Below are 27,940 nucleotides of genomic sequence, written 5' to 3' on the forward strand. Positions count from 1 at the left end.
TTAATAACTTTATTGGAAGCTGATAGAAAAAGTAATGTACATTAATGACTGTGTATTCCTGTATTTCATTAACAGAGGATATCCGGAGTTTCATTTACAATAAAACAATTTATTTATTGAGACAAATGCATAAAACAAGCGCTGAAGATGTTTTAATATCTAACTAGCAGAAGTCAAGATGAAGTTTAACTGCATTTCAAGGAATGGAAATTTCTGACAAAAATATTTGTTCGCTATATCCAGGGACGTTAAATAAAAGCGTGCAACAAACTTGACATGTAAAGTATTGTCAAAACACTGCAAGGATCATGATACCCAAGCAGTCCTTTCGGTTTGGAGGCGGTGGTGACGGAGCTGGCGTCGATCCGGTCTCGCCTGGTCTCCGGATGAGGTCAGTTGAAACTCCGCCTCCCGCTCCTGTGTGGTGTGGCTGAGAGTCAAGCCAAGGATGTTGGAAGACACAAAGAGGGAAGTGCCGACATACCGGCGGACGCTTCGACCAACGCCACGTTTTTTGCCTGATAAATACCACCTGCTAATGAAGAACAGGTCGGCCATTCACTATCACAGGTGAGCCGAATACAGCTTTAGGTGATAAGGTTGCAATGCTTTTGTAACAGCGTGGAAAAATAAGTTAGCTTCATTAGCACTGCTCGTGTCATTAGCGGGCTACTCATGGAAATGGAAAAGTAGTTAACCGTGACATCACAAATCGCCACCATAGTCTGGCAAACTAAATAAACTAACTGCACATTTTTTCCCCAGAAAGCAATTATTAATTCAACTTTGTCCGTTTAAATAATTACTTTACGTTCCACCACCTTATGTCCAATTAAAGCATTGCTTGTTATCCTTGTTCTAAACGACACAATTTATTCTTGTTTTCTCCTTTCGAGTGTTATCACAGATGTCATGTGGAGAGACACTTCATTTGTGTTACAGCTCCTCCATTTGTTATCCAAACTATGCGGGAGGCAACATTTAAACACGGCCACGTGACCTAGAAGCTAGTAGACACTAGTTTCATGTCCATTTACCCTCGTTTTGTTTGTTGCTCAATGTTTCCCCACCCTTTGACCAATTTACATTTGAAAAATCTCACGTCACATAACCACCAAGAAGTATGAATACAGAAAAAAGACTGACCTCGTCTTAATTCATTTTCAAATAAACACGTAATTGGAAGATCAAGTTTGAGTTCATTATTTAGCAGGAAAAGCTTTATTAACTGTAATGTCCCACAATAATGAAAATAGCGTAATACAACTGCGACAGCCTAAGTATAAAAAAAAACAAAAAAAAAACGCAACACTCCATCGTGACTTAAATGACAAAGGCATAATGATGACATGTCAAAGATACAATACAATACAATACATGCTGATTTACATAGCGCTTTCACAACAGCCGCAGCTGTAACAAAGCGCTTAACAAAACAGGTAACATAAAGTAAAATAATAAACACAACACATAACATAAAACACGGACAGTCGTGCAGTCCTAACCACTTTTCCGGGATGCACCCTTTTAAGATTCTTAATATTCTTAAACGACACCATCACAATAGCTACTAACCCAATAGGAAAACATGCTACCTTAACTTTCACAATAAATGCATTGAATGGGAAACTGTTAACTTTATGTAACTATCACTCAATATGCTTCTCCTTGTAACGGGCCTTATTGTTGAGGCTGATCCTTCTATTAGACATTTAAAAGAAAACCACAAAAAGCTATAGAAAAAGCAGTCTATAATGAATCATGTGAAGCTCATATCAGGTGAGGTACACTGAATTCTAATGCAATTGGCTGTTTGCATCATCTTATGCTACATTCAGAGGGAAGACAAAATGTCTCTTGGCCCGGTGTGCCTTGCATGAGTTTGATTGTGGTATACGAATGTGGCTGCCTTATTCACACCATGCCACAACAGAGACAGAAAACAAAACAAAACCATCCATCCATCAACTAATGCCAAATACTGTTGCTATCTTGGTTCACAGATACACAGCTGTAAACATTAAAATACACTTGTCAAATAAGCCACCGTTCCTGCTCATTTTCCAATTCTCCAGTCCTGCTCCATTTTGGCTCAGTTCCAGCCGGGGTATCGGAAGTGGGCTGTGCTGTTCATCTAACCAGTGCCTACAGACCGCAATGATTATCATGTGATACATTAACGCCTTTTTTGGGGTGTGTGTGTGAGTGAGTGAGTGAGTGAGTGAGAGAGAGAGAGAGAGAGAGAGAGAGAGAGAGAGAGAGAGAGAGAGAGACGAAAGTACAATCTCAATGCAGATTGGCTGTCGTGACTCGATGTGCGTCTTTCGGTTTAAATTCACTGACTTGAGCGAATGTGCTCTTCCCCCATTCCGCAAACTTGTCAGTCATTCCGCCCACCATGGATTCCTATCCATCCGCACAAACTGTATTGACTTTATATGTCATCGGATCGTGAGAATAGTTCAACTCACATTTGGTCTGAGCATAATATAACACTGCGAGGTTTTGTGCAATTTACACACTTTTTTTCCCTGAAAATTCAACATTTTAAAAGCTCGGTTGTGTCTTGTAGTTTGAACCGGCCTCACAGACCTCAGATATACTCTTCAAAATAAATTCTACACCCAGTCACTCAGTTTAGAATGGTGTATCATAAATTACTGAAACATGTAACTAATCTGATACTTTTAATTTACTTTTGGGATGTTGGGAATGGTAAATATCACAAGGCTACTCTTAGCCAAAGAGCATCAACAACACACTGATGGGTTTGATTGACCTCAGACATTCCACTGTATGACTTCTGTCTACATCTAGTCTGACCCACTATGACTGCCCAGTCAAGACATGTAGAGTGTAAATCACACCTTCAACATTCTCAAATTAAGACAGGAAGTTATGTAGCACGAACATAGCCATTCAAAGGCTTTAGAAGCCATGGAAATCTGAACTTGGCAAGCGCTCTGCTGCGCTTCTTCTGTTGGCAGGGAAACTATTCCTGGGTCGCGCTGGTCGTGCTTCGGTAGCAGTATTGAAGACAACAGTGCTCAATGCTCAAAAAGAAGCAACGTTTCGATACAGCTAATATACACATGAATCCTTAAACAACAATAAACACCCAGGATTTTTTTTCCAAGTTGGGATACTCTAATTGTGTTGTTTCCTTCATATGTTGAGAAGCTCCTGGATGAAAAACAAGTCTTCTGCTTTGCTTAATACTCCCTTGCCTGTGTGCAGGTTCAGGCATGCCAACGCTTGTGGGAATGGTGCACTGAAATGAATTTGCACTGCCCTCCGGCGTAGTTAAGTAGAATCTGGAGTATTTCCATACTTCTATAGCGAAACAAAACCAGTGGCTTCTGGCTTTTTAATTGTTGGCATTATTGTGTGGTAATGTCAGTCAAAGAACAAAAAAAAAAATGTTTTGAGTCATTCATATCTGGAGATTTGTCTGTTTGGATGTGAAGAGTGACAGGGTCGATTTGATTGTTTGAAACACGACAAAACGTCACCCATGCCCACAGTTTTCGATGTATTCTGCTTGCACTCCTGCTGGCCTAATAATTGCGTTCTCTGTCATGGTCACGTGATGCCAACTGACCAGTGCTGACATTTTAGCCACATTTTAAAAGACTCAGTGTGAAATTTATCAGGAGGCCGGCTGTTGTTTCACTAACAAGTGACTGACTGTCTTAAAAAGGTCTTGTCCAAGCACAGTATTCCCTTTCTTGGGACACTCTGCCAGCTGGTCCCATACTGCAGTGTCCTCTCACACAGGATATGAAATGGTAGGAAAATTTCATAACGTGATTGTACTAAGTGACCAAAATGATTACTATTATCTGTATTATCACAATATTGTTAAACATAGCAAAGCAGAAATGGGTTGTTCTCAGAAAACGTGGTCTTAGGAGTGTGATGTGAGCCCAAAACTGAACTTAAAAAATATACCTGTTTAAAATGATATACGCTTTAAATCAAACCTTCCTGTTGTGTGCTATGAATTAATAAAGATGTTTCATTCAGCTCTTTGTTAGCAGGAGATCATTGATTGTGGTGGTCTGCTCTGCTGTTGAGTATCGGTACGGTTGTTACGTGGACACAAAACACTGAGCTTTCAAGGACCAAATTATTTTTAACCGAATTATTTTTACACTTGAACAGCTTCACTACCATCATAAAAAGTTATTCGATTGATAAACTGGTGCAAATGATCAATTCTGCGTGGAACATTAACCCCTTAATGGTGAACAAATGGAAACAATGGCTGTCAAAACCAGTGGCTTCTGGCTTTTTAATTGTTGGCATTATTGTGTGGTAATGTCAGTCAAAGAACAAAAAAAAAATGTTTTGAGTCATTCATATCTGGAGATTTGTCTGTTTGGATGTGAAGAGTGACAGAGTCGATTTGATTGTTTGAAACACTACAAAACGTCACCCATGCCCACAGTTTTCGATGTATTCTGCTTGCACTCCTGCTGGCCTAATAATTGCGTTCTCTGTCATGGTCACGTGATGCCAACTGACCAGTGCTGACATTTTAGCCACATTTAAAAGACTCAGTGTGAAATTTATCAGGAGGCCGGCTGTTGTTTCACTAACAAGTGACTGACTGTCTTAAAAAGGTCTTGTCCAAGCACAGTATTCCCTTTCTTGGGACACTCTGCCAGCTGGTCCCATACTGCAGTGTCCTCTCACACAGGATATGAAATGGTAGGAAAATTTCATAACGTGATTGTACTAAGTGACCAAAATGATTACTATTATCTGTATTATCACAATATTGTTAAACATAGCAAAGCAGAAATGGGTTGTTCTCAGAAAACGTGGTCTTAGGAGTGTGATGTGAGCCCAAAACTGAACTTAAAAAATATACCTGTTTAAAATGATATACGCTTTAAATCAAACCTTCCTGTTGTGTGCTATGAATTAATAAAGATGTTTCATTCAGCTCTTTGTTAGCAGGAGATCATTGATTGTGGTGGTCTGCTCTGCTGTTGAGTATCGGTACGGTTGTTACGTGGACACAAAACACTGAGCTTTCAAGGACCAAATTATTTTTAACCGAATTATTTTTACACTTGAACAGCTTCACTACCATCATAAAAAGTTATTCGATTGATAAACTGGTGCAAATGATCAATTCTGCGTGGAACATTAACCCCTTAATGGTGAACAAATGGAAACAATGGCTGTCATGTACGGTCGTTGCGTTCGATGATCGTGGTTGAGACCATCAACTGATTACTTTTTGCTTCGCAAAATAGGCAAATGCTGAGCTGCACCCTTTTCAAATCCTGCTGTCTCACCCTCAAGATTCCACAAAAAATAGTGTTTGCAAGTAATATGAAAAGATGTATCCAATAAAACCACACACGATGCGTAATCTACTCGGTTGTTACGGAATAAACAAAAAACATAATTCAACACGTTAACATAATATTTTAAAGTGAAACAATTGAACATCAGGTTTTAGTTTTTTAAATAATTCCAGTGGATAATATTACGACTTTTATTGACCATTGCAGGTACCTCGTGGACTCAAAATGAAACTACCGTAGCGGAATTTTTTTCTGTCAACGTATCGTCACATCATGGACAGCGTGGAACTCGATTAAACGGTATTGTGTTGTAATTTCTTTCTTTCTTTCTTGCTAACAACTGTCTTTGAAACCAATATGTTTTAAGGGTATAAAGGGCTGTTATTTACATGGTGGTAGTCAGCATGTCACGATGGGGGAGAAGTGGTGGCGGTTATACGGTAATTTACTGCTCAAAATACAGTCACACACAAACAACAGCATACATTTCCGTACAAGGTTGTTTATTTTATCTCTGCATTATACAAGCAAGATTAGAATCAGTGAAATCTGGAAAAAATATGCCCCTGGCAATTTTTGAGCTTAGTTGAGATTTTTCTCTTGCAAATATTGAGACATACATGGATCAAACATCAAATGGCACTGACTGGATTTACAGTGACTAGTAGTAGTTTCACATTGTTAATGCCTCCTACTTGTTTGACAAGGTCTCTGATGGAAAGTGATGACTATTATAAGAAGTAGTGATGAGGATCAGTTCCTCATTGAGCTGACGACAAGGCTTAAATGGCCGTTTCTGGTGAGGTTAAATAAAGGAATGAGGATGGTTTCTCGTGCAGAACGTGAATTACCAGAATATATTTGAGAATCATCTTTGGTAAACGCTAGTGATGATCACGTACAGAAGAGTGTGTCAATAAGGCAGTGTTACAGGAGGAAGGATGTTGTGCAATGACGTTGATTATCACACGGTCGCATACAGCATACCCACATCAGAAGTGCTAGTTTGTAGCCTGTGAAATGATGTCTCGCTAGGTCCATCATAGTTATTGCGATGTACCATGGAAGCTCCAATGTCTTCAAATTTGTCATAATTTCAAAACTGTTTCCCCACAAAAAATACATGTAAACCGAACATTAATTCTTGGCTCCCTACAGAAAGCTTCAACTATACGGGCAATCATTGTGCAAGTATAAAGAAAAGTTAACCACTGTGTTGACCACTATACAGAATCAAAAAATGTTTATTGTATGGAAGTAAGTCAAATAAAAATAAAATATACTTGTTAAAAGTAATTTGTACTCAATTGTGAAACTCATACATGTGTATAATATTATACATAAATATTTTAGGCACATATACTTTATATATATATATATATATATATATATATATATATATATATATATATATATATGAGACCTCCTGATTGCAGATTTTAACCTACTGTGGGTGGGTCTGGAACATATTCCCCGCAGTAAAGGCAACTGTACATCACTGCCAGCTGACTCATATATATGACCTCCTGATTTCATCTGCAATAGAAAAAAATGCTTTTGTCTAGAGGTGTCAAAATGAATTGATTACCAGTTATCAAAAACGAGCCACCAGCTCACCTGCTTCCTCAATAAGTACAAATAGTGCATAAGATGGATGCATGGATGGATATACGCTCTTTGGATAGAAATACCGTACTGTGCAGTATTGGAAGATAAGGCCACCGTCTCACACACACATTAAGTGGAAATCATCCCTGATTAAAGTTCATTCCTGATTCTTCCTGAACTGCTGTCATTGTATTGCATTTCGGCCCGCATGTCAACATGCATCTTGGCAACGGTGGAAGTTGCAGTTCAGTAAAACTGAGGAACTGAGCCGAAATGCACAAAGATGTGGAGGCGCCTCGTGTCGTTTCTCAACCTTGAGTCAGAGTGTGAAACATGCCAAAAATACACTGTGGGTGAAAATGTGGATGTCTTCAAAGCAGCCATGTGTGATACCTTCTATCCATTTAGTTTTTCTTATCCATGTAATACCTTCAGATATTCTTACTATAAAATTGTGAAAAATAACACCTCTTCTGCCAGCCAGGTGTTTTAGCACTCTGTTTTCCACACAGATATTGTTATCTATGAAATGATAAGGCCGCATTTTGCCTACCGATTTCTAATAGGCACGCTTGTTCAGCCTTGCCTTTAGTCAAGTGGGGGCTGGCTGTTACTTAAAGAAGCATGCATTAGTAACAGCTGTGAATGAAATGAGCACAGCACAGGCCACGTTGTGAAGGTGTTTGGACGAACCATCTGGGCATTTGGTGGAAAGGCGACTTTCCAGGTCACATGGTTAGAAATTGATGATGCCAATGACATGTGACTGTTTGGAATCTATGATCTCAGTTCGTGGGTGGCTGACTTCTCTCCCCCGTGCAACAGAGCCCTCCATTGATATCATGCACCAAGCTCTGTATGTCGTTTATAAGACAGTTCTGGCTGGAAAATATGCCTGATAAAATGTCTACGTCTGCAGAATCCTTGTCCACTCACTTTTCAGGACACCCCCTAATTATAAAAGAGCTTGAGCGATTCTGGACTGACTAATAGTACACACCCCTGAAAAAATATTCAATTTAACAAATTGTGACAGACGGTTTTAGCCCAACACCAATCTCTCTCAGGCAGTAGAACAATTAATTTCCATTCAACAAATACAATTTACCTTTTTGCTTAGTAAAGTAGTCATCATTCATGATAACAGAGTAAATGTGTAGTCTAATTACATTTCATTAGTTTAAACATGATGATGATAATTTAAAAAAAATGGTTGAACAAAAAAGTATTACAATTTTGTCTTTTATCTTTGCTTCTTTTATGTTTCTGTGTTTTTGCTATTAATTTTGTTTTGTTTTTTGTGATATATTTTTAAATTTGTAGTTGCATTTAATTTTTTTGTTTAGATGTTTTTTGGTTTGTGTTTGTGATTACCTTAATTGTGTTTTATTATTTTTGTAATTACCATTTCAAGGTGCTCCGCTCACACCTAAATATGTACATTTTCTAATTAGAACATCATTTTTTTGTAAACTGATCTCTTAATTGTCACAAAAACAGATTCTCATCGTTCGCTATCATTTGAGAGGAGGGAGATTATAGACAGTGGTCTACAATACTACTCTCCACCACTTGAGTGCTTTGTCCATTAGTATAGCTATTTCATTATCTAAGTGGTTGGGTGGATGTGTATGCTCCTCCATCTGCTCTTCTAAAAGGAAATGAATTACGATTTTAGCTCAAGCTTGAAATGTTTGTCTACTTGAAGTGGATACAATTGAAACATAACCACAAGTGTCATTAAAAATGAAAATAGGTGGTGGGCGTGCGCAATCAACGAAACAATGTTGGTTCGTCTAGAAGAAACTCGGCTATTGATTGAGCTGGTGTCAACTTTCCGCTCTGCTGCTATCACTCGTGACATACACACACACACACACACACACACACACACACACACACACACACACACACACACACACACACACACACACAACAACAATGTTAAAGCTGTCCAGGCCATAATGACATAATGGATGAGCTTGGGACACTCTAAGGTGACTTCTATACTTAACTCTGATTACTGCCGAAGTACTCGGTGTCTTGCTTTGAGATATTTTGAACATACTGACATTCGCTAACTACTTGTTCCTCTCTTGACTGTCACTGTGACTTTGGTCAAGACTGAAGATGGAAAGTACTGTCAAGTGTGGCCATAATTCCCTGCCTATGAGCGGACAAATTATAATATGAATCAATTCATGTGCAGGGTATTCACACCTTCAGCAGGATTCCCATGAGTGCATGCCTCATCTCCATTTGGCACATTTGACTGTCTTTTCTTAAAAAACTATGTCATCACAGTCGCATTGAAATATTTTCCATTGGCTTTTGGTAATTTTAGAAGCAGGAAATGCAGAGGAAGCGGGATGTGGATCCCTAACCAGCTGGCGAACACTTCATTGATCTCATCTGCTGTCACCACAACTACAGATGCTCTATCAGTTGCATTTTTTTTTACAAGCTGATATCTGTTCATTGGATACAAATAGACAGTTTGTAATTAGTTGCCTAATTGAGCTGTTGTTTATTGTTTATTTGTTCCACTGGCAAATTAGATCAATCATGCACATATGCAGTTATTTCCAGCCCTGTTAAAGCTAACCCAATAAACCAGTGATGGACGGAGTGGAACACAGCTTGTGGCAGCAGGGTATTTTTGAAATTGAATATTTAATTGAATCCCATTCCTAAAATAGAAACCAAGCATAAACACTGATACTTTTGAGTAAATTGCAGCTTTAACCATGATGATGCTGCTTTTCGGGTGGCTGTTGATCACTCATGTGCGATGTTATTATTCTGTTTGTGAAAGCAAGTTTTTTTAAGAGCCCCCTTGCAGGTTGCCTAAAAAGTTAAGTTGGCATCCCTTTTTGGAGGGGGGTGGTCAACCCAGAGGAGAGCCAATGACTGCTGCTGTGCATGTCTGCGTACATTAAAATGGCATTATTTGCTTTGAGAGCCATCATTTGGTTATGGGCGTCTGAGAAAGACAGAGAGAGAGAGAGATGTCTGAATTCGAGACTAATGGAAATGAAATTTTATGGCTTTGCTTTTCCATTATCTTTTGAATTGCTTGATGACAAGTCTGTTTTTTCGTGTGGGTTTCTTACACATTCTTACACAACAGTGGGCATTTATATGTGAAATTCTATTAATTTTAGCTGTTATTTTAGAGGCCACAGGAGTTTGTAGACCTAATGAGTTCATTCATAGTCATTTATTTGCCCAAGACTTGACCAAAGTACAGTAGTGGCTTTTCAAAATTTTTCTCTCCTGCAGAACATTGTCAGGATGCCTTCTCACGAGGGGGAAGAGCCACCGCCTAATGTAAAGCAGTCTGACAGTCGCCTAAAGAGCAAGAAACCACCCACTCTTGTCATAGCAATACCTAAACCTGAAGAGATAATGTCCCATGACCCCACTAAACAGGTAGGTTGACCACTTCTCCCTCAAACACTTCTTCACCGCCCAGCCTTTTATGCACAGCTAATATTTTTTGAAGGGTTTCCATGATTTTCACCTTTAATATGACAGCATAATTGCTGTTCATGTGAAATGTGCATTTTATAAATTCCAGGGGATGCTGCCCCTTGACAGTTCTATACATATGTATTAGGACTCCCAGGGACGTTGTCTGAAATTATCACATCCTCACCAGAGCAAACTTTGAATGAATCAGTTTTTATTGCTCATTCATTTTCTTTGTGGTGCGAAACACTATATTTGTGTTCTTTCGTGGACTGTTAAGCGTACGATTTAATCTTCACGCATAGGAACGTTTTACCTCATCACACCTCTGCAAGACCATTTTATTGTAATCTCTGTGCTAGTAATACAGGACAGAGATCATTTTAGTGAGAATAAAAAGAAGAATTGTGTATTTTTGAAAAGGTATACCACATTCAAGTATGTTCATCTCTTAATCTCATGATCGAGAGAGGGGCATGTTGGGCAGCTGTCCTTCAAGTTTCTAGGCGGGAGGCCGAAACTTTCCCCCCTGTAGTCCCGTTGCTCTCAATACAAACATGTCATTTCAGTATTCCTGAGTAGAAGGTAAACTGTTTTATACCAAGTGGCCCCTCTTAAAGTGTTCCTGAAGCTCAGTTACTGTGGAAACCATGCATACATTTGTCACCAAGAATCAACCAAGCAACCGTGCTGTCGCATTACTTAAAAAAAGGGCAGGGAAGTGTAACTTGGAAAGGCCGTGCTCCGTAGTGGACTTAAGGTCGTAAATTAGTTGAGTGGTATTATTCTTAAATTCATTCGATATTTATTGTACTCTCCCCATTTTAAAATACAGTTTTAATAAAATGTTTTACATGTGCACAACACAAGACTAATACAACTAGAGTATCTTCTCAGCCTGATAAATTTGTTCGTTTAATCCACTGACACAAATACATACCAAACACACTGTAAATTTGAACATGTATGCATGCATAGTAGCCCACATTTCACTGTTAAAAAATATTCCATTGTAAAATTGGCTCCTGTAATGTTTGTGCTAAAAGTGTGTGCGTTCATTAATAATCGGTTATTAGCTAAATAATACAAATTAACATTTGCTGGATTGTGAGATTGTTTTAACTACTGAGTGCCAATTAATTGCTGTTCTATGAACAGTTACTTTTATTTTCATGTGGATTCTTTATTTTTTTCCCCGTCAACTTACTTTTAGCCCACTTCTAGCCCCATTAACTTTGCAGTCGGAAAAAGTCCATGATTCTCACCACCTAAATGACTCACTTCATGGTATGGTTGTAAACTCACTCCTCCTCAGTGGACTGCATCGCTTTCTATCGATTGCAATTGTAACTGACTTGTTAAACATGTAAATGATATAGATGACTTTTACAAATATTCATAGGCCTGTTCAGCCCAGGTTTGTGGATGCTCAAGCACCCCTAAAGTTAATCCAAGCATTCCCCAAATTTGAGAGATTTTAAGAATGATTTAAATGATGATGATTATTATTATTATTTTTTAAATACACTCGAACAACTATATAAAATGTATTGCCTTTGTTTCGGGCCGGGACAGCCCCTTCGACCGTCTGTGAAGAAGAATATGAGTGGCCAAGGAACCAGTTCTGTGTCAGAGAGCATCAGCGGAGGTGCAGATGGAGGCTTGTCAGCCTCTGAGAGAAGGGAAAGGTTTGGAAGACAGACCTCACTCTCACAAAGTATTCGCAAGTAAGATCATATTGTTTGTTTCTTCACCATTTCAATCTCTGACCTGTCTGATGGACTCTGACAGGTAAAGATTTGTCCGCCATCTTTTCTCTGTACCTGCAGGAATACAGCCCAGTGGTTTGGGGTAGGAGAAGACTGTGAGACCAAGCAACAGGTTTGGCAGAGGAAGAGCCTGCGCCACTGCAGCCAACGGTATGGCAAGCTCAAGCCACAATTCAGAGAGCCCGACACAGCCACAAGCATCGAGCAGAGCCTGGAATCACCAGCCCCATCCAAGATGCCTAAGGTACTCTGTTGTCAGTAAGACATGTAAATATAACTTATACTGATCAAGACTACAAGTTAACTGTGGCAAACATGGATCACCTGAGTCAATATATTAATATTGTTTTGCCTTCTGTTGATCATCTTCCTCGAGAAAGTCAACAATACCTGTCTCTCATCTCTTCCTCCTATTTGCTAGATTGTGGACCCCCTGGCACGAGGACGAGCGTTCCGTTACCCAGAGGACATAGACATTCGCTCCCCCAAGGTTCCCATCACACCTGGGGTCACCTCACTCAGCTCCTTTACTAGCCAGCGCTCTGGGTACAGTCGCTTCCCCAAACGTAAAAGGGAGTCCGTCGCTCGCATGAGCATCCGTGCTGCAAATAACCTGCTGAGGGTGCGTACCACACTACAAAGTGTCTGTGTGTGTGCGTGTGCGTATGTGTGGGTGTGGGTGGTTGGGGGCGGGGGGTGTTGCGCTCGCGCCGTTGTGGTCCAACTGCATTAGTAGTCACAGAGTTGACTTACGTATTTGATGCATTTCAATCCCATACACTTACATTTAAAATAGTTGAGTCAAATCAGTCAGGCTGGTGTACAAAGGTCAAATGAGACAGTCATAATAATATATAATAATGTAATACATTTTCCTAATTCTACAGCTCACATTCACTATGTCATTATATTCGAGAAAATATTAGTAAGAACAGTTTATCAGAAGATGAAGCGTCTTCATAATGATGACATTGATGACTAAAATGATATTGCACGTGTGTGTGTGTGTGTGTGGGGGGGGGGGGTGTTTTCCCCACTCAGGGCCGAAGCGGCTTAGCGGGTTCTCTTACAGGTCGCAGCTTTCCTAGGAGGAGCTTTGTTAGGCCCAGCTGGCTGGACGATGAAACTGTGGACTCGGCAGACATGTCTGAGTCACTCTTTTTTAGCAAGGTCAGCCCCAACACTGAATAAATGCTCAGTCATTACCACCATTTTAGTTTTATTTCTTTCTTTCTTTATTTTGCTGCAAACGTATGCAAAATGTTTACCTTTTCTCCTCTCTGGACAATAAAAAAATCATTTTGACAGGGAGAATAAATGGCTTCTCACATGGAAGCTCTTCATGTATAATTCGATAACAATACCCCTTGCTGAGTAAACTGTATTATCGCAACTAATTAATTATTCAGATGCTTGAACTATAACTGATTTAAAAATAGAAGTTAGTCTGTTGAAATTAGGGATGGCCCGATCACATTTTTTGCACCCAAGTCCAAGTCACTTGATTTTGAGTATCTGCCGATACCGAGTCCCAACAAATACCTCCACAATGCAATGGAAAGCAGTGCAATAAAGAATAACAAGACCACATAAAAATAGTCTCAATTATCTTATTTTTTTATCCTCAGATGATACCTTTTTATATGGTGGTAATTTAGCAGTGGTTCAAACCAAGTTAAGAACTAAAAAAAGACTATATAATGTAATATTTAAAATTTTAAAATGGAATCTTTTTCACCCATTACCAATCAGCTGAAAGTCATGGGATCGGCTCCAATTTTCGATCATGTCAATCTGAATCGGGACAACCCTAATTAAAATGACTAACATTTGGACAAAATTGTTATTAGAAGTATGAAGGATTTGTCCCTTTTATTCAGGATTTTGTTAGTCACATACCACTTTTTGTAGGTCGATGTCCACGATGAGTTGTACTCTATGACTGATGATGTATTTGAGTCTCCACCAATTTCTGCTGCTTTTGCCCCAAGTGAGCAACCAGACCAGAAATTCTCAAGCCTGTGAGTAAAACCACAATAATCCCATAATTTTAGAAAGAACATAATTTATTTTTTTTAAATTGGGAATGACAAACTGCCTCAAAACATGATGCTGTTACTTCACTGTAGACGGTGCTGCTTTGGTGATGAGTAGGGTTATGTTTACATGGGGGTTGACATTAACTATGGCCCATAGCCACTATGCAGGTGTGTTGAACCACGACCTAACTTCAGATGTTGGACTGACTGGGCCACAACAAATTTCTACATAATGGCCACCGAAAATGGCCCTAAAGTGTGATATACCTAATCCTTACATCCATTGTGTATTGTATGCATCAATGTCACGTTTGTTTCTGGCTTTAAATCCTATTTGGTCTTTCCTCTCGCCACCACCTCCACTCCCAGTAAGGATGTATCTCGGACACCCCGCACACCAACAGCAATGCAGGAGAAAAGTCATCCTCGACGTGGCCGTCGCATCGCTTCCCAAGTTAAGCACTTTGCTTTTGACAACAAAAAGCGTCACTATGGAATGGGTGTTGTGGGCAAATGGCTCAACCGGCACTACCGACGCAGCCTCAGCAGTACCATCCAAAAGCAGCTGGATGACTTCCACAGCCATAGGTTTGGAATGAATGCTTACTTCATATAAAGTACGGTAACAATAATTGGCATGCAGAGACCCGACTTGCAAAGAAAATGCAATTGAACAAGGTCACTGTAGTATTGGATGGTACAATGCATTTTAAATAGACATGTTTAACTGAAAATGTTTTTCATTTTATTAGTCATTTGTGTTTTCAGGCCTTACTTTACCTACTGGATCACCTTTGTCCATATTGTAATCACGTTGCTGTCCTGTTGTACTTATGGTTTTGCCCCTGTGGGGTTTGCACAGCATTCTAAAACCGACCTAGTAAGTGGACACTCAAATATGTTTTTCTTTTCACAACTGACGAGGGTCACGTGTTTAGTGTACCTTGTCTCGTCTGCTGCATTCACGTTGTCTGGTGTTATTCATGCAGCCCTCTATCGCCCTCTGTAGGTGCTGAAGAACAAAGGCATCTATGAAAGTGTCAAGTACATCCAACAGCAGAACTTTTGGATAGGTCCAAGATCTGTAAGCGTCAGTCTATGTGCTGGATATTACTGATCCCGAGTGAAGCCCCACTCACAATGTGAAAGTCATTTCCTCTCTTCTCAGGACGACCTGATTCATTTAGGAGCCAAGTTCTCTCCATGTATTCGTCAGGACAGACAAATAGTCCATCTTATCCAGAAGGCCAAAGATCTGGAGAAAGAGTCTGGATGTTGTGTTCAGAATGACAACTCTGGATGTGTGCAGACTCTCAACTCTGACTGCTCTGTAAGTTGTTCACATTCACCATCTGCGTAAAATACCTTTATTGGCTGCAAATATGCCAGCGTGCACTGAACTAATTCTGGCACGTGTATATTTAATCTTTAAGAATGTAATCCATTTACAAAACTAATCATTCACAACATGCCCTTTCAAAATATGCCACTGAATGGTTTCAATTATTAGTTTTGTAACATTCTTTCATGAAGTCTGTGCACTGCGTGACAATTATCTTGTGAGCGCTATATAAATCAGGATGTATTGTATTGTATTTTTGTGTTGGATCCTAAAACAAACTGTTTCTACAGGAGACACTTGCCACCTTTATCAAATGGAACAATGAGCTTGTGGACATCATCAGATCCTCTGGCTCCGTCTGCCACCAGGATCCCAGGTGAGCATACACCTGTGCTTGTGTCCAGATCGCATTACTAGTCCAGTGTATCATATTAACCTACACAACTGTCTAAATGAGCTTGTTAGATTGGACTGTATCTTTTCAAATCTTTTCTCTGCCTCACTCTGCTGCGTACTGTGAAGAGTATGTGAAGAGCCTGCATCTGCAGAGCCTCACACATGGCCAGATGACATCACCCAGTGGCCCGTGAGGAAAATCTAATAATTTGGAGAAATTAGTTTACTTGTTCAAAATCATGCACACTTTTAACGTATTTTGGGGCCATCCGTGGTTGTGTGCATGTGTCCAGGTGTGTACATATCCCAAAAAGTGGAACCATACTGGCTACAGACACATGGACTGTAACATCAAGGGTCGACCTTGCTGCATAGGAACGAAGGGCAGGTGAGATGTTGGCACATCTGATGTACCCTTTGACTGACCCTCAATGCCTGCTGGTATCATTAGGAGATGAGATGCTTGTCAAACTGCAATTATTTTTTAACCCTCCTGTAGGTGTGAGATTACAACCAGGGAGTATTGCACTTTCATGCATGGCTACTTCCACGAGGATGCCACACTGTGCTCACAGGTAGCGTGAGTAAGTGAGTGAGTCAGTGTGCACAATTTACATTTTGAGTCATGTACCAATTTTCTGCAGGTCCATTGTCTGGATGATGTTTGTGGCTTGCTTCCTTTCCTGAACCCTGATGTACCTGATCAGTTCTACCGTTTCTGGTTGTCCCTTTTCCTCCATGCTGGGTATGCGCTTTTTATATACTGTGTGTGTGTGTGTGTGTGTGTGTGTGTGTGTGTGTGTGTGTGTGTGTGTGTGTGTGTGTGAAGTCAAAAATTAGCTTTTTTTGTCATGTTGCTACAAAATCAGGTAATCCACATAAATCTTTACAACTCCTTGATTGCAAACAGTAAACTTTCACATTTCTCAAACAGTGTTAAAGCCTCTTAGCGAAATAAATCAGCATCCTTCAGCATTATAACCTGAAGCAATATTTTTAAATTTCCCATATGCCTTAAACTGGTCATTGGCATGATTCTTAACTACTCATAATTCTTAGCATGTGAAGAATCCCTGTGTTTTACTTTTAAGAAGAGTCATATAGCTTAATTAAAAAGGAATTGCTGGATATGCAATGCATTAATGAATTCATCAAGACACAGAAATGTATATGTACTTTGGTGTATCTAGCTGCACTGTCCTCAGATTAATATTTGTATGTGCTTAGGTTACTACACTGCGTGGTATCAGTAGTGTTTCAGATGACCATATTGCGAGACCTGGAGAAGCTGGCTGGTTGGGTGCGCATCTCCATCATTTACATCTTTAGTGGTATCACTGGAAACCTTGCCTCTGCCCTCTTCCTGCCCTACAGAGCTGAGGTAGGTTTCTCTCCGTTGAGTGAATGCATGCAGAAATAGATCCAACTTGTGATGATTGATTTGTATTATTCCTTGACCTGCTTCAGCATTTCAAATATATTATTTCGTGTTGCCCATTCAGATTATGTAATCATTTAAATATAAGATAGTCTTTCTAAATGTGGAGCTATGTACGCTGTATATTTGTATAGTGCAGGGATGGGTAACTAACGATGGAGCGGGTGGCAATTTTTCATCAGTGCAACTGGGGGTTCACATAGGACCGCACACTTCCTAGCCAGATGTATAAGAAAATGCCATTTTAAGTAAGAACAAAATAGGTGCTTATGTCTTCTCTTTCATTTTATTTTTATTCATTAATTTTTTTTAACAAATGTGCTGAGCACTTCCTAACTGTCACGGTTTTGCTATGGGTAGGACCCAAGTGCAGGAAAGTGGAAAGGCATGACAGGAGGTTCTTAAAAATAAGATGAGTCACAAATCATAACATGTTGATGTGTGATCGCACAACAGTATTTTGTTTTTTCTGGCACTGACTGGTGGAACCATTGCTTCATATCCGCTGTTGTTGTCTGGTGTTTTTCCTGGTGTTCCTACTCGCTGGTTTAACGTGGCTTAGGTCACTTACTGGAGAAGGGTTCCCACTCTGAGGATTATGAAAGCAAATTTAACCTTCCATCTACTCAAGTGACTTCAAGATATACATACCGGTATTGCAAATCATTTTATACCAGGGGCTCACATGAGCGTTCAAATCACAATCATTCACGCTATAAGATCCCAGTATGTATCTAACCTTGTCACCTTGCACTGAAAACGAAATATACTTCTTTGTGTTTGTTGACATACAATATTTTACTGCATGACCAGTACACCTTTAATGTATAACAAAACATATTATATACACATTTAATCAATTTATTGGATATGCCTGAAAGTTGACAGATTGCATGTGCTTATCACGCGCAGCCTACATAGAGAAATGATAAACGACAGTTTGATAACTGCTGCAACCTGTTGATCTGAAAGCTGTGTGTGTGGAAAAGAGCACGTTCAAGATTACCTACTTTTTATTGGCACGGCTGTTTTCTTCTGTGTTTGTGTACATGTGTGTGTGTGTTTGTGTGTCTGCAAAAGGCCACTTTCTCCCTTTTCGGGATTAGTCTAATACCATTCTGTGCCCAAACAATGCCATTACTAAGTGGGATAATTCACTGTTCTAAGCCGAGACAGTTGTTGCATAGCCGGTTATGGTACTATTTCTTACTTTCTTGTGCATACAGCTGTGGCATTTTGGAACTGCCCCACGTTGGAAACTTTCTATGGGAACCAATTAGAACCAGAGCAGGCATGAATCACCTGTCATGTATTTTTGCTCCATCACATTCCATTATTGCGAGCCCTGTTTTCCTCAGCATGTTGTTGTGACATGATGAAGTTGGGATTGTGACGTGCCTCGATGTAAGAGTCAGAAATCCCACTGTCCAATTCTCCTAGAAACTAACCAGCTCACTGGTCTTCACACACCAGGAATACTCGCCGGATGCACAGCACACGACAGTAAATCCACTTAAGGAGGTGGTTTAAGTGGATTACACCTAAACTGTGGTGATAAGACCCTGTGGTTCTAGCAGAAATGGCTTGAATAACAACTTGGTAGATACCATTAACATTCATGCATGTTGCAAATTTTGAGAAAGTTTCCATCGACCTCAGGTAGAGAAAGTGAGAGTCTGAGGCCATGCTTTACCCCAATTAGAGTTTTGGATAATGGATGGATGGATGGACATTGCAGCCTCATAATAAAATCTCTTCTAAAAATTTGATTTCAGCAAATGACAAGTGACCATCTTGTGCTTTTGGAACATGTCAGCCTTGCCATCTGGGCCGTGCGGGTGACGTGCTGTGCATCGTTCTTGTGTCTGTTTGTCCAAGTTGGTTTTCTTCACAGATTAGCCATCTGCCATTTTACAACCAGGCAAGACTCCAAAATCAGCCCTGACGTCATTTACACTTAATCCTCTCACCTATACGACGTGTTCTCCGTGCCGCGGTACCAAACCCCGAGATAGTCTGTGTGATGGCCGACCCATGCACATGAACAGTGAAGTCATGAAGAAACTGTTCTCGATGCTGCACTTCTGTTTAAAAAATGCATGATATCATGAACATGGAGTTACTCATCAGTTTCTAATCCCATGATCAGTATTTTTTTTTTTTTATGAAATCATGTTTACCCTCAGGATTAGGTCCTCCTAATGATGTTCACCATGAGTCAAGTTGGATGAAAGTGGACATCCTGTGTGCTGTAACTGTCTGAAAATACACTTAAATTTCTGTACATATTTTGAGCTACTCAAAAGTTGTATTGTCCCATTTCAGACAATTTTATTTTCATATCATGATACTAAAACTCCTCATTTCAGTAAATTAGGAATTATTGTTCCAATAGGAGTGTTCAAAGTACTTTGAATTAATCTTTGTTCCCCATTCACACGTTAATGTGAATGGGGAACAATTGTGTTAAGTTTGATGTTATAGTGATCGGACTTGCTACATACTTCAGTATGGCACCCCAGGGCAAAGAACTGTCTGACAATTTGAAAAATATAGTTGTTGCTCAACGTCACAGGTGTCCTACTGAAAGCCAAGGGACCACATCTGGCCCACCAAATTATTTTATGTGGGCCGTGAAAGCAAATAATTCGCACCAAATTCACAGATTCTTGTTAAAATCTGGACTCAAATTTAAACATACTTCCAAGATGACCACAGCCTTGTTAAAGAAGCTGAGTGTAAAGGTGATATGCACTGGCCAAACCTATTTCAGACCTAAATCCTATTCAGCATTTTTTTTTTTTTTTTGTGGCATTCTGAAATAGCCATCATTGATTGCTGTGACGTCATCATAGATGAGTGGAAGAGGATTCCATGGCAAGCTGAAAAGCTCTGGTGAACCGGATGCCAACAGAGGTTGAGGCATTGCTGGAAAATAATGGTCCCCACACATATTGACAATTTGGACATCTTCACTGAAAGGGTTTTCTGACTTTTTAACGGCTGTGTGTTGAGGGACCTAACATGTCTGTTTTTGGACTGAGGAAGCTGAGGTACGGTACCCAAAGAAAACATGCCCCAACGTTGAGAAAAACATGCAAAGTTAATGCAGAAAGCTTGAAGCCAGATCCAGGTTTGAGTGTTCACGATGCTGTTTTCTTGTGATGTGAGCAAGACCTAGATGGATGATGTCTAAGTCTGTTCTCTGTGTTTCTCCAGGTGGGTCCAGCAGGATCTCAGTTCGGCCTTCTGGCGTGCCTGTTTGTTGAGCTCTTTCAAGGTTGGCAGATGTTGGAGAAACCATGGAAAGCTTTTTTAAAACTTTTGGGCATTGTTTTTTTCCTCTTCTTGTGCGGTCTTTTGCCCTGGATTGACAACATAGCCCATATTTTTGGCTTCCTCAGTGGCATGCTGCTCTCTTTTGCCTTTTTGCCCTACGTCACATTTGGAACGTTTGACAAGTACCGCAAACGCGTCCTCATTGTTGTTTCACTGTTGGCCTACATTGGCCTGTTCTCTTCACTCATTGTTTGGTTTTATATTTATCCCATTAACTGGCACTGGCTGGAGCATCTCACATGCCTGCCCTTCACGAGCAAATTCTGTGAAAAGTACGACATTGATCACGATATTAATCATGTGGTGCACTAGCCATGAGCTTGCTGATGGCCTCTGTGACCAAGCTAACCAGTGATAATCCAGGTTTTCTAAGTGTCCTTCAAATCTTTGGCAATCGTGACTTGTTATGGTCGGTTTATTATCGAAGGTACCCAGCAGAGTCTGATGATTCACACACTTCCATAAAAGTTTGGATCCACCACTATTTACTTGCTGCTGATCCAATGGCTCTTGCGATCCTGTGGACTCAGGACCTCAATGCAAAAAGCTGGATGAAACCAAAGAAGCTTCACAGGTTTTGTTCAGCATTTAATGGGGCTTACCAGAAGAGCTGGTCCAGCAGAAATGGGGGCCACCATAATCAGGCTAGGTGAACTGGATGCCTCGCATAACAAAGTGACACTGGGTCAAACACTCTGGACAAATCTGCTGTTTTAATGGGTTTCTTATGTTTCTTCATGGAGAGGTCCCTTTGGCATGCCAATAGTCTTGGAAAAATTACATTGCTTAGGTTAACACAAGTAAATGCAGTGAAAGTGAAACAGTGGTGGACTGAGGTAAATGTGCTAAACCCCTTGTTGCCTTACATTCGCTGCCATTCACCTGTAGTTTGTTATGAAAGGTTAGCATCAATGTCATATATACGGTATGCCGGTGTGTGTGACACACACACACACACACACACACACACACACACACACACACACACACACACACACACACAAGCGACCAAAATAGGACGATTACAGTTGTCATTATCTGTAAATCCAGCCCCGAACAGTCCCAAATGGCAATGTGTCAGTTTTAGTGATACAGTTGGCTTCGTTTTTGCTATTCCGCCTAAAAATCCTCTGAATGTTTATTGTGAGCGGTACTCTTACATGAGTCTGAGCACAGCCGTCAGGGAAACTGCTATGAGCGGTCGTGCTGAGGGACGAGTGGGCTCAAGTGAGTTCTGAGATTTATCAGTTGACATCACAAGAAATCATGAGATATATACACATGTAATGACTTATTGAACATGTTTTTTTGTATTACTCTGAACACAGTTTTAACAGCAACTAACAACTTTTCAAAAGCCCTTTGTTTTCAGCCCCAAAACTGCCCTTTGTGTATGAAGGTGGCTGACAATCATATTAGCCTCTGTAATGTGCTTTTTTTTTTAACTTGAAATCATGTGAATGTTTTTACTGAAACCCTGAAAACTGTCATGACTTCATAGCAGCTAAACACTGGGACCAAATGACTTCTTAGGTGAGAAACAAAAAAGGCAACAAGAACATTTTGTCATCAAAGCTCTACTTTTTCTTTAAATTGATTTGAAAATCAATAAATGTTAATGCAATCATGATAAAAATAAATTACACTTTTGATAAGGTGTGTTATGAAATGTACTGTATGTAAAACCTGTTTTATTTAATGTTGCACACGTTTGTAATTGAAACTAAATACTTTATCAATTCTTGATTATGTACCTATGATAAACTGATGAATTTCCAGAAATGTTCCATACCCGAAAACATTTTTGACAACATGCAGAGAAGGTCGTTTTTCAAAACACGATAACACTGACAAACTCAAAAATATAGCTTTTATTATCTTAATGAAACATTTACAATAGTCACACATTTGTCTTGATTCAAGACTTCAGGAGGCACCGATGATGAATATCTTCAATGGAGAAGGCAAGATGCTTTTACAGATATGTAAGTTCTACTTGGATCATATTGATTATCATGCTCCTTTCTATAAGCTTTAATTGTTTTTTTTTTTTTTTTAATCTCAATTGGCCAGCATCTTCATAGACTTGTGGGCTGCATTTCTCAGGTAAACTAAATTGACAAAAGTATTGGGACATCTGTCCACTATACCTACTAGACTGATAGTAATGTCCAGCATTTATCAAAATGCAACATGAAAACATTAAAATGACAAACAAAATATAAAACCTTTCTAATATTTTCCCAATGAGTGCATTCTTTTAACCTTGGATTTCTTTCAAATGTTTTTTTTTTCCTTTTTAACTCGCTTAGTTGGCAAACGCTTTATTCCTCGTCAAAGGCACAGTGAGTTCGTCACCTTGCTCTAGCTCAAAGAGATGATCACTGAGCCTGACGTCCACTCCAACTGTTTCTTTCCCAACCAGGGGCCCGCCCCTGGCATCCATCCTGAGAAATACCAAGTCAAGTCTCAAGTCCCAAGTGTCAATATCCACTGTTGCGCCGCATGAAGGCATGACCTCTGACCGGGTAGAACATTTCAATGAAGGTGAGCGGCCCCACTGTGATCTCACTGGGGCCCTGCACCTTGAAGCCGGACTTCTGGTAGAAGGGAACCAGGAAGTCTTCGCACATGAGCACAGCCCGCCGAACGTACGGCAAACAGCGGAGGTACTGCAGGTAGCGCCACATCAGGATGGAACCTTTCCCCTGTTGACGGAACGTGCGGTGGACAGCCAGGACGTGGATGTGGACCGTCATGCCGTGCGGCTTGTGGAGGGTTAGCGCATCCTGGAAAGACAACCACACGTCAATTGGGAATGGGATTGTGAACATAATAATAATCTGTCTAATAAATGTTTCATATATTTTCAGTTTTTTAATTTAATTACTGAAATAAAATTACTTTTTTAAAGTGTCACAATTTATAGACATGCCCATGCACAATACGACGAGTAAACAAGTGATTTGGACAGATCTCGTACCATGTTAAGTCTCTCCCGGTCCCACAGTGAGCCGATGATGAAAGCCACCAGACGTCCCTCCTCGAACCAGCCCAGTGACAACTCGGGACACAGCGTGAGGAAATGACGTACCTCATCCAGCAGGAGAGGACATTCCCCCGATACGGAGATGAATGCTGTGTGTGTGAAAACGTAAACAAATTATGGCAAATCGTCATTATAAACTATGTCCAAACCTTTCCCACTCAGGGCCATATGGCCCCACAGATAAATGGAAGGAAGAGAAGGAACCCACTTCACCTTGTGAATCTAATAAACCCAATTCAGGTAAACATACATATGCCCAGCATTGAAACATCCATCCATTCTTTTTCTATATGACTTATCCTATTAGTGTTGCAGGTCAGCAGAAGCCAAGGCCAGTTAATTTTGGGTGACAGGCGGGCAATACCCTGGACCCAAGACACGTAAACAAAAAAAAAACCACTCACATAAACAGAAAGCAATTTTGAGTCTTCGGGGAACCTAAGAAGCATACTGCATGTAAATATGTGAGGTGAGAAAGAAACATGTAACCTGAATGGCCAATGACAAAAAAAGTTATCATTATTAATATAGTATCTAAATAATAATAATGGATTTCGTAACATTTGAAGGAAAGTGTGTGACAGCTTGGAATAAAATAATGACATTTTTCATCAACTTTACGGTAAGAAATCTCTTTTAAAATAGCCCAGTCTTAAGATTCAGCATATTTGACATGCTTATTTAGAATTTTGATAACTAGTATGAAAGCTTTCAACATTTCAACGTTTCTCAGTAACTGGGCCTATTAGAATATGGAAGCAGGCCACAAATGGCCCCAAGTCGCACTTTGGACACCTGTGTTAAAAGCAAGCTGAACGTTATTCGGTTACCTTCTCTCTCGATCTCAAACACGCTGATGGCGTCCTCCGGGCTGAGGGAGCGAAACTCGCTGGCGGGCAAAGTGTGTCGACGTCCCTGCGACACTGGAGAGCGCATGTGGAGCGGCTTCGGGAACGACAGGGAGCTCACGACTGACATGCTTTCAAAACAACTTTCAAGAAGGTCCTACAATTGAACAATTTCTCGTGGGAACGAAACACTGATTGTCTGATTTTATTTCCCCGCTCTCCTCCGATGGCCCCGCTGGCTTCGAGCGTAAAGACGACTAGCTTCGCTCACCACCAGCTTTTATATCCTCCGCGCGGCGCACCTTAGACCCGCGTGGTAATCCTCAACTCGCCAGCTGGATAAGCAAACCTTTCCAACACGTGAGTGAGCTGAAGCTGAACAATAATCATATTGAGACGGGGTCAGGAGGGGTGTTTTCGTTTTTTTTGTTGGTTGTGACTTATCCAGGATAAGTTGGTGGTATGACGAGGATATACGTTCTCCTCGTCATACCGCCGATGTGAGCAGTGAGCACTGCATCACATTTGGATTTGGCGCCACATGTCAACAACAACATGTGAAGGGACTTTCATGGAAAGCCCTTGGAGCATTGCCATACTCACTGCATTGCATTGTCCCTATATTAGTATGCTATTTGACCTGGAGCAAGACAATTCAGCACACTTTTGAGTTGTTTCTTTAATTATTTTTATTTGGTCATTCACAATAAACCCATTATACGGTTATAAGATAAATAAAACTAGTGAATACATTTATTTAACAGATAAATTAATACAAAAATAATTAAGCAATAAATACCTTATTAATAAAAACTTATTTTGTGCCAGTATCACTTGAGGTTGAAAAAAATAATATCGGTCTAAAATAAGAAGTCGTGAGAAAAATGACGATTTCATATGAAAACTCAAAAACTACCTTAAAACAAACTTGAAAACAACAACAAAGTATGGATACTTCGTTACGTCCCAACACTGCCCACGGGACAGATTTGCCGAGAATTTGTGTATGCAAAACAATCAATTGACTGACATCTATCGGCGAAAAACGGCACTCCGCGATGACGCTCTCCCGTTACGCACGTTACGCAGTTTGCGCGTAGCTACGTAAACGCGTACGTCTCATGCTTCAAAGGTTGCACTTTTTTTCACCGCACAGTGTCGTCCTCGCGGTCCAGCATCACTCCCTGACAACAGCAGCGATGGCGGAGCCCACAGCACACGATTCGATGGACGCTGCCCAGCCTCCATCCTCGACCCCGGGCCTTTCCCCCGCGGCCAGCCCGGGCTCCGAGCCGCTATCCGTGGCCCTGTCTCCCACGGCGGACGGCTCTCAGCGGCTGCTCTTCTCCCACGACTTGGTCTCCAGGAAGTATAGAGGATCTGTCCGGTTTGGCCTCGTACGGATGATCCACGGCGAGGAGGAATTCAACTCCGACTCGGACCTTGATGATGGTGGAGGGAGAGACGGCGGCGGCGGAGGAGGAGGAGGAGGAGGAGGAGGAAAAGGCGGTGGAGGTGGACGAGTCCCGTGTGACATACACAGTCGGCCTCTGGGTCGCGGATTTGTCCGTGTCCTATGGTACCCTGATGGAGGGAAGCAAGACATCGGGGAGACACAGGTAGCACATCACAGCTAATGTGTAAACATTTGACCCTTGACGGGTTTCTTTGTCTGACACGCTTCTACAAAGTGGCCGCGTTTGGTCGTGGGCAAGTCTTCGTGTGGACTTATTTTTTTCACTCGTTGCGTCTTATTCATCTGCTTCAACGCCTATCCTCGATGGCTAACTAGTTAGCATGCGAAGCAGACAAGCTAGCTAGCAGCATAGCTCCTCACCCTAAGTTGCTGAGCTGGTGCTGTTGTGAAAAACCTCCAGAATCAAGTATACCACAGACTGGAAAAGGGTATGAATTAATTGCCAACTCAGTAAAGAAAGAGAATTGCCTCAACTTGGCTTTGATGGATGTAAACATTTTGTGTGGGACTCAACCTGTGCTTAAAGATGACCTGCTCCCAGACCTTGTTTGGCATTTCTGTGTTTTCAGTGGTCACGTAGAACATTCCTTTCTGCATGTATGTCACATTGCTTTCATGTAGAACTATTGTCAAAGCATGTGGTCCTAAAACAAGAATTGATCTGGAAAGAGCACACAGAGGCTTGTGTCAGTCTGTCAGAGAGATGAGACTGGCCTAGAAGAAGTCCATTTCAGTCATTGTCTCACTTTGTCCCTTTGAGTTGCCTGTGTGCCTTTTAAGCCTGTGTGATGTGTCATGGCCTGTTGTTAATCTGCCTTCGTTAAATCTCACAATTACAATACAATGATTATACTGCATGATATAGACTGTCCATTTTGAAAACGATTTCCCCAAGTAACTACACCCAGAAGTGGCATAAACTTAGCACCTTCACAGAAAAACAAGGATTTTCAGAGCTCAGATCAGCAACAGTGGGCAACCTTTAATTGCAAATTCTAGACGAAAAAATAGTCCTGTGGATCATTTCCTTGTGGCACTCTGTTTCATGAGCTGTCTACACCAGCGATTGCTTTTTGTCCACTGTTGCAATCTGTTATTTTGTTAAGATGGTGTGTCATCCATCTTAAAAGGAGATTGTATTCAGTAATGACTGAAAATAAACATAGTTGCCGTGATCTGTACTACAGAGTTGAAGCAATATTCATCCCAGTCCATGGTATGGATAGCTGGGGGACTGCTGATCAGAATCATTCATGAAAAGTATCTTGTTCATGAGCTGTCTACACCAGCGATTGCTTTTTGTCCACTGTTGCAATCTGTTATTTTGTTAAGATGGTGTGTCATCCATCTTAAAAGGAGATTGTATTCAGTAATGACTGAAAATAAACATAGTTGCCGTGATCTGTACTACAGAGTTGAAGCAATATTCGTCCCAGTCCATGGTATGGATAGCTGGGGGACTGCTGATCAGAATCATTCATGAAAAGTATCTTGCAAGGGATGTACTGATGTCAAACTAGAGAACCTAAAATAATAATACAAATAATTAAAAAAAAAAAAAAAAAACTTTGGTGAAGAAAAATTGAAGTTGATAATTTCCGAACCTTAGACTTGGAGAAGTCATTTGGAATGCAACTCGAAATGCATATTTTTACAGAACAGACTGATGTGTGCTTAGTTCACCAAGAAAGAATATTTTGACAGTGTCTGCGGAGAGTTCTCTACTAATATTGATGTGTTTTATATTGAACACAATGATGCCTCAGACAATTAACTGAGTTATGGGGCCTTCTATTCTAGTTAATTTATCCTTTTTTTTTTTTTTTTTATCCTCCCAGCCGGG

At 40.5% G+C, this 27,940-nt stretch overlaps 3 protein-coding genes across 6 annotated transcripts in view; 2 read left to right on the forward strand and 1 right to left on the reverse strand.

The window, feature by feature from the left end:
* Nucleotides 1-412: 412 nt before the first annotated feature.
* Nucleotides 413-21,280, forward strand: LOC109519785 (inactive rhomboid protein 2). 2 transcript variants are annotated; one of them, XM_019876517.1, is made up of 19 exons: nt 413-570; nt 5,529-5,621; nt 10,212-10,361; nt 11,976-12,127; nt 12,230-12,413; nt 12,591-12,791; nt 13,211-13,339; nt 14,081-14,190; nt 14,578-14,796; nt 14,977-15,088; nt 15,218-15,292; nt 15,377-15,538; nt 15,841-15,926; nt 16,073-16,136; nt 16,240-16,334; nt 16,446-16,521; nt 16,591-16,691; nt 17,174-17,327; nt 20,604-21,280. In XM_019876517.1, exons 3-19 carry the CDS (start codon nt 10,224-10,226, stop codon nt 21,033-21,035), a joined length of 2,490 nt encoding a protein of 829 aa, XP_019732076.1. In that variant the 5' UTR covers nt 413-570; nt 5,529-5,621; nt 10,212-10,223; the 3' UTR covers nt 21,036-21,280. The 2 variants fall into 2 exon arrangements, with proteins under 2 accessions (XP_019732076.1, XP_019732077.1); XM_019876518.1 differs by lacking the exon at nt 5,529-5,621.
* A 1,351-nt stretch (nt 21,281-22,631) lies between these two features.
* Nucleotides 22,632-25,232, reverse strand: aanat1 (arylalkylamine N-acetyltransferase 1). The gene is made up of 3 exons (XM_019876523.1): nt 24,603-25,232; nt 23,707-23,861; nt 22,632-23,512 (listed from the first exon to the last, which is right to left on the reverse strand). Exons 1-3 carry the CDS (start codon nt 24,748-24,750, stop codon nt 23,207-23,209), a joined length of 609 nt encoding a protein of 202 aa, XP_019732082.1. The 5' UTR covers nt 24,751-25,232; the 3' UTR covers nt 22,632-23,206.
* A 202-nt stretch (nt 25,233-25,434) lies between these two features.
* The window catches only part of ube2o (ubiquitin-conjugating enzyme E2O), a 22,230-nt gene continuing 19,724 nt past the window's right edge, over nt 25,435-27,940 (forward strand). For 2 of the 3 annotated variants that reach the window (XM_019876703.1, XM_019876705.1), the window contains exon 1: nt 25,436-26,239. In XM_019876703.1, the coding sequence (XP_019732262.1) occupies nt 25,742-26,239 (498 nt within the window). In that variant the 5' untranslated portion in view covers nt 25,436-25,741. Of the gene's footprint in view, nt 26,240-27,940 lie in introns of all 3 variants that reach the window. The other variant, XM_019876704.1, reaches the window with a different exon arrangement.

This window comes from Hippocampus comes, unplaced genomic scaffold, assembly GCF_001891065.2.
Source record: "Hippocampus comes isolate QL1 unplaced genomic scaffold, H_comes_QL1_v1.1 scaffold51, whole genome shotgun sequence".
Classification (NCBI taxonomy): domain Eukaryota; kingdom Metazoa; phylum Chordata; class Actinopteri; order Syngnathiformes; family Syngnathidae; genus Hippocampus; species Hippocampus comes.